Here is a 7,893-nt window from a genome sequence, read left to right on the forward strand (position 1 = left end):
GTAACGTAGAGCCATGCAAACACAGAGCAGCAGGAATGCACATGGTTATGTAACATAAATGGATACAAACATACAGCAGGAGGGATGTACATGGCTATGCAACAAAGCCTGTCAAAGGGGGCACACAAACACTGTCGTAATATCTGTACAGGCCTAAGTGAAGTGGAGCCATACAAAAAATAGAGCGTGTAATAAATCACACTTCGCAAAAAATTGTCTGTTAAACTGATTACCACTTATATAGTTTGACTGAGTAGCTCCCACTAAACTCCAGGCTGAAACCAACAAAATCTTCAGGAGAAAATAACCCTCCAAGTTTAATGAGATGTATTGCTGCTATTCATTGTACTTTACCATTTGAATAATTCCAGATACGCTCTTCCATGTAGCTTCCTCGATGTTACCATCGACCATACCTTGATAACCCTGCGAACAGAATAGTAGGTGGGTATTTAACTATTTATATTTTATACACATTATGTCATACTTATAAATACCTATAGCCAAATTTGTGTCCAATCGCACGCACACACGTACGCACGCATGCACACACGCACGCACGCATGCACGCACGCACGCATCTGCATGCACACGGACTCACGTGTGCACGAATGCACGTACACACTCACATGCACTTACGCATGCACATACGCAAGCACGCACACACGCACGCACACGCACGCACGCACGCACGCACGCACACACACACACACGCCCCTAACCCATTTGCACGCATATTATCAGAAGTAGGTAATAGGGAAGGAGTGTGACTTCAATAAACATGGGAAATTCGTCATTTACTAGCCTTAGAATACCTACGATTTACTACGCGTAACTCAACCAACTTGAGCTCAAATCGTACACAGTACATTCGCCTAGCATCGTCCAAAATCGTTTCCTCGTATACACCCGCAATCCGGAGATACAGACTAAAACGTACAACACGATTCTCCATTCTGTTGCCAGCAAATCGACTCCATAACCCGCCTAACTTGAATCGATTTCGCACGATGCTAGACGAATGTACTGTGTACGATTTGAGCTCAAGTTGGTTGAGTTACACGTAGTAAATCGTAGGTATTCTAAGGCTAGTAAATGACAAATTTCCCATGTTTATTGAAGTCACACTCCTTCCCTATTATCTACTTCTAATATTATAAACTTATCTTTTATAGATAAAATAACCTCTCCAACTTCATCCACTATCCATCAGTATGCATGTAGCACTCCATCGCCCAGAAACTTTTCCTATTGCAAAACAGCACGTGGCTGCATAACTATTTGCATAAACCGTCAAGGAAATTCAGTGCATCAGACAAAGCACAGCCAATAAAAGTAACACCAAGTTACTCATCCTTGGTGCAAGCTTGGTGTGTTTTCTGGTTAGTGCACGTACCTCTTTGATGAAGTACATTGTGCATCCCACGTATGATCCCATGCGCACAACGGCACGCACAGCTGCATTCATTCCTGCGAACATACAATAACCAGACTCAGTATACATATGAATGCAGAGAATGAATAAATTTAGACCATAGAGGAAGACGAATTCAAGGCCGAATACACACAGAACTCTTTATTCAAGTTTTCAGTTTTTCCAGTTCAATGATTTCTTGTTGGCCACAACCTGACTGACTGGACCCAAGAGTATCAACGACCAACTTGACATCTTATTTCTGTTGCTTAAAGGCATACTAGGCCCATTGATTATGCAATGTTGACGAATGCTAGAGTAACTGGCACCTTGTGTAGTTAATAAGTACATAACCTTATAGCCAAATGCGTATTAGTTTGTCCAATATCACTGCTGGTTACATTACAAGCAAGACTTGAAATCGGTTGTTGATATTCATTTACGTGCCGTAAATGTCCTTCAGGAGTCAAGCGATAACGTAAACATTTGTGCGGCCCGTATGTTTTGGACGCCAGATGAAATGGAGGTGTCAGCGGTGTAATCACGGCCACGGACTAAACATGGAAATGAAGTAAAACACACGTACTAATCACGGACGTACATGGACAGCCCTGAAAAAAAGTTCCTTATCACGAGCGTCGGTGTTTACGAAATCACATGCATTGCGTACGGCCGAGCATGCGTGCGAAAATGTCCGGTGCGCTATAAAATCTGTATCACACCCGCTTCGCCGGCAGCGGTTTGAAACTATAGTGTAAATTAACAACTGATTTCTTGGACTGCGGATTTCAATCAGACATTTCTTAGTAACCAGCAGTGATATTGGACAAAGAATGTAAGGTTGTGTACTTATTAACTACACAAGGTGCCAGTTACTCTAGCATTCGTCAACATTGCATAATCAATGGGCCTAGTATGCCGGAAATGGAATTAAATAGAACTAGAATAAAAAAAATAACCGTTAAAAAGTTTGGTGGCCTTTTTTTTATGTATTGTAGGGAATGTCTTTAAAGTCACGCGTTATTGGGCGTTTCCATCTATATTATACACGGCGCCTTCGACCATCATTGACTATCAACGTGTGACTTTAAAAACCTTCCCTACAGTATGTTAAAGGCCAAGTTGTACTGTGACATTTGCCGCACTGTAAAAGTAGTGAATTCTTGAAAAGCTTGATGTAAAATATATTTGATCGGTACAATGTCTGACATTTAAAGTTCATTACAGATCGTGGAAAACCTTTTACTCTGCCATTACGACGTAACATGCATGCTCAACGATTCGACACTGGTAAGACTAAGGCGTGCCGAATGTGTAACTGTTGTATGGAAATATCGTTCTTGGCTTATTAGGTACGCTGTTTTATGTATAACCGGTTGTCATAGTTTGGTTGCTAACAGGGAGCGTCTGCAAATCAGACATTTTGGAAGCGTTCAGCTTCTATGTTTGGTATTTATGTTTTAGTCAATAAAATAGATTCGCAGGGCGCGAAATTTGGAGGGCCAGTAACAGTGGCAAATACCGCGTATTAGCGAGTACTTACATGTTTATTTATAGCATTAATGAGCAAAGAGCCTACAATATTGTATAAATTTTGCACAAGGGAAAGATAGTGATCCGCTAGGGGACGACTCTGATTGGCTAATTTTGTCTCTTATTTATTTTTATTATTTTTGGCTAATTTTGTTTTATTTTAGAATTAGGGTAGGGTTAGGGTTAGGGTTAGGATTAGGATTAGGGTTAGGGTTAACTGATTTCTATATATATCCACAACACACTAATAATGCGCCGTCTAGCGAATCACTATCTCTCCCCTGAAGACCTACTAATATTGTTTTACGGTACCTGAAGGATATCACGCCGTAATTTATCAACAGTTTACAAATTTGAAATCGAGAATGCAAGCGTGAAACATGACATTGACAAAAACAATTCGGACATCATGCACGATTTGCATTATAGTCTGTTCAAAAGCTACTATGCGAGGCCGCACATTACATTTTTCGAACAAGAAAGAGTCAGTGATAGTCTTATCTTTATTTTTGAAAAAAAAATTGTGATGGCTGGTAAATTATGGTGAGGGCTGGTAAAAAACTGCTGTTACCAGCCTTCTGCACAGGTGCAAAAAATTCAGAATTTCATGCCCCTGATTCGTATGGGTTCTCAAGTACTTTCTTCACTGTTCAGGGGTAGAAATTAACTTTTGAACACGGGAGTCCGCAGTCTCAGGTTCAAAATTAAAGATATTAACAATAACACATACATATGATACATGTGCATATTTTTAAGATTCATGCGGTTTGCATGTATGCCAAATTTTCTTTGGACATTAGCTGAAAAAATACGGTAATTCCACGAGGCCGTGCTCTGGAACGAACTAGTTACTAGTATGGCAGAATTTTCAGGGAGTTACACGGACTCCTGCATATGTCAAATCAGGGAGTCCGACAGTAAATCAGAGAGTATTTGACTCCGGACGGACTCCCGTTAATTTCGCACCCTGCTGTTTCTGTAACTCCGTCATCAGCCAAACCGCGCAACACTAGTACTTACATGAATACAATGCTCAAGTGTTAATATCATGGACACATACATGTACATTGAATTTAATGTTCTTGCTAGCAGACACTGGGAGAAAACAATACACATGAAGGTGATAAATGAATTCTTAGTTCGTCACTGCTGTTAGTTACGACATACGGATCGAACATTGAATCAAAATAAAATTATGTTATCTTAGTACTGTTATACTTATAGTAAGAGATTTTCAACAATTGTTTCTATTACAGTCTGCTTGTTAAAGGAGCAATAAGTAGGTATTCATGAGCAACAGTAAAATGGTAGCAACACTGCCTTATCTTTCATGTCACAGTGATGTGGCTGACAAGTAATCCTAGACAGATTAAAATGATTAGATATTTTCACTTTAAAAAAAAGTATAATTTAATAATGACATTTCAGTGCAACTACAGGAACCAGAATTTATTGTGAGAAGGAAGATGCCAGAAAGGATTATAATTACGTATTGATTAAAATGATTAATATAAAATGAATATAAATATCATGCCATGAGGGCGATCTAGAGTTCAGGGAAAGTGCAGCAAAGCGGGGTATTGTTGGATTACCATCTAAAGTGAGTGCAAAACAAATAGTAAACAAAGTAGTCCCACAGTATTCTAGAAATAGTCATCAACTCAAGCAATCAAGATCACATGTTAATTTCCGTTGCTGCACACGCACATATAACATATATTGCTCTATAGCAAAAAGTACATGCAGGAGTTTATGGGAGGTGGCTAAAAAGTATATCTGTGTATACACACTGTTGAAAACATTCAAAACAAGATACATCCATAATACAGATACAGTTAAGAATGGGTTTACATGACAAAATGCAACAGAAAAACGAATCTTCACTGAGATCTCATTCATTTTCTGCTTGATTTTGTCAGAACAACTATATCAGTACGTATAATATATCACACCTCATTGTATTATTCTATATACTTGTATTCAGACAGATAGAAACTTTCTCCAGCTCACTTGAAAATATACTGCCGTGTACTGTATGTTTCACTAAAATTATGGTGATGGCAGGCTTGCAGGGTTGGCTCTAAACACCATAAATTATGGTTTATTGTATAATGTATAATCACATGTAAACGAAACTATACTCACTGAGGTGGTACCTGATCAATGCTGCCGGCATCACCATAATTTTAGTGAAAGATGCACACGGCTTACAAGCGCAAAACTGTCCAAACATTCAGACACCCCCAGGGCACTACCAGGGAGTCTATAATAGGCTATAAATAATAATATATATATAATATATACATTATAGACTCCCTGGCACTAACTACACTGTGATAAATGACCCCCAGATTTTACCTGGGGAGTACAACCGGGCCGTATTATGATTGTCAACACAAAACGTAGACTTGTACAACTACAAGTTGTAGGTTACGCCGGCGTAAGTAAGGTACACGTGTCAATTTGTTATTGACACTAATAATCAGTAATGTCTGAAGGTTAGTTATGTAATGATGAGTTTCTGTATTGTGCTGTATGCAGGATTGAATCTGCAGTCTGTTGAGTGTTGGGCGATCGATCCGGTGTGTTACACACAACCGTACTCTATGACTATGAAAATCTAGGTTAGTGCTGTAACATTCTTATAACCCTACCAGGCTGTGTGCCTATTCTAACCCTAGCCTAACCCGTTTCTTGGAGCTATAACATTCTTAGCTCCAAGAAACGGTATTGCTAGGGTTACAATATAGACAATATGTATAGACAATATGTATACATGTATACATGTATACATATATATATTATGTATAGACAATCCGTCGCACAGCCTGGTCGGGCTATAACATTCTTAGTGCCGGTAGGCCCCTACTAATATAATAATTTAATATAGTACTAGTATTACTATTAGTAGTACGAATCTTACCTTGTGAATCTCCACCGCTGGTAAAAATACCAATGCACTTTCCCGTGTGGCTACCAGCGGTGATGGTCATGCCTTCGTTGCCAAGGACGGGCACAACCGCCATCGGATCACCTTCCGTCGCAGAATACAAACGTACCAATCTCTCTCGTCTCATTTTCGTCACCGCGGCAGGACTAGCCGGCGACGGAGTTGCCGCTATATAGGGCGATATCTCTTCCATTTCGCAAGCACTGAAGCGGTTCGATATTAAAACTGGTTAGGCTCGTTCGCCTGACAGAATATACCTTCAGGCAACAATATTACCATTCGTATCGCGGCACTGCAGCAGCTACTACTGATAAATGTCTTGCAGTTCCCACCGCTCCGCGATGACTGTCGACTAACGCTGTCGACTAACGATTTCGACGGCCACGGTCATGCAGCGGAGGTTTGCTGCTCCGCTTTTCCTGTAGATAGACGACAGAGTCCGCTAGTGGTCTCACACGTGATGTTGTCTCTAGATAGTGATTGGTTCTATTTTAACGAATCATTAATTTTTGTACAATGAAGTATAACAACAAATGGCGGCGTTTGTACTACAACTACAACTTACAAGTTGATCACCCGACACTGTAAGCTGTTGCTTATTATTGCTTCGAATTTGTACCTAGTTACAGGACTCAGGAGCTCTCGTCGAGCTGACAGGCTAGACTCTATATCGTGTTGTTGTTTGTTTGATTCGCAATCTACTACTACTATTACTATTATAGCCGCTTACATTAAAGCCGCACAATGCGCATCCAAACGCTAATTTCTTCAGTACTAGACTAGCAAATACTTCGTGTCATGCATAATCANCCTCAATTCAGGCCTGCCTGCCTATGTGGACGCCCTCTACTGTTGGTAAACACCTATACGATCTTTGATCGCTACAAAGCGGGTATAGCGCCATCTACCGTCCTAAATTGTGATTCATTTGTGTTTATAATTATTATTGCGATATACAGATGGCAATTGTTTCTATAAATGTACGTCGATGGTTGCTCAATTAAAACTGACTTCTTCTTACTCACTCATTTGTGTCCTTTTTTGTGGTGAGCTACAGTTGCATTGGCACTTTCATTGTGGTGAGCTACAGTGTCATTGACACTTTCATTATATTATTATTATTATGATATAATGATTTATGCTAAGAAACATCAAAGCGGGTATAGCGCCATCTACCGTCACAAATTGTGATTCATTTTGGTTTATAAATTATTTATAATTTATATATAATATTATTTATTATTTTCACATAAAAAAATTACACATATAATTATCATAAGTATATAATGGGAGTTCTCCCATATAAAATGTTTCCGACTTCCCCTCACACCCTGCGTGGCGTATGGCAAGGGGCGCCGAGGTGGCCTTCAGGTGGGTCACTGCTGGCTCCTGTTTTATTTCGCGCACTATGTTTAAAATATCACATAACAATTCAGGCTATGGCAGAGGTTAACTGTTCATAAACGCATTGATACAATGATATTGAAAAACAGGTGATTTGCTATTGTATGGAAGCTTCTAAAATCATATTTTAAAAATTTGCCTAAATTTAATGTTGGTTAATAATTTTTTTTAACAAACTAACTTTTTATTTAAAACCATATACATGCTTTTGTTGTTAACCCACTACAAGATAGGTCATGTGTATCCTTGCAAAGGTAACTATTAAAATAAGACGCGAATTAAACTATTACATAATTTTGTTAAAGTGTGTTTTTAGATTTCCAATAAATCATTTACGGCCCCATATCCTTACCTGTAGTAAACCATCATCACGGATGGAGTGTAAGTAGGTGATGTATGTGCGATGTGTTTCCAGCAGAATCGACAGGGTATGCCCACTCTTAAGGCTATTCTATTGTAACGACAAGTTTAATAAAGAGAATGCTAACTAGCATTAGATAATTTATAGAAAAAGCAACATCTGGCTTGTAGTACTTGCGAACGAGTTGAAATCTATAGAAATCTACATACGTGTAGGAGGAGCAGCAGCAGC

The 7,893-nt window shown here is 39.2% G+C and overlaps 1 protein-coding gene across 2 annotated transcripts in view; it reads right to left on the bottom strand.

The window, feature by feature from the left end:
* Window positions 1-6,295, bottom strand: part of LOC106814771 (ATP-dependent 6-phosphofructokinase-like) — a 32,364-nt gene extending 26,069 nt beyond the window's left edge. For both annotated transcript variants that reach the window (XM_014819122.1, XM_014819121.1), the window contains exons 1-3: window positions 5,871-6,295; window positions 1,397-1,470; window positions 355-426 (exon numbers count right to left, since the gene is read on the bottom strand). In XM_014819122.1, the coding sequence (XP_014674608.1) occupies window positions 355-426; window positions 1,397-1,470; window positions 5,871-6,090 (366 nt within the window). In that variant the 5' untranslated portion in view covers window positions 6,091-6,295. The remainder of the gene's footprint in view (window positions 1-354; window positions 427-1,396; window positions 1,471-5,870) is intronic.
* Window positions 6,296-7,893: the final 1,598 nt, after the last annotated feature.

The sequence above is a fragment of the Priapulus caudatus genome, unplaced genomic scaffold (genome assembly GCF_000485595.1).
Source record: "Priapulus caudatus unplaced genomic scaffold, Priapulus_caudatus-5.0.1 Scaffold976, whole genome shotgun sequence".
NCBI lineage: Eukaryota > Metazoa > Priapulida > Priapulimorpha > Priapulimorphida > Priapulidae > Priapulus > Priapulus caudatus.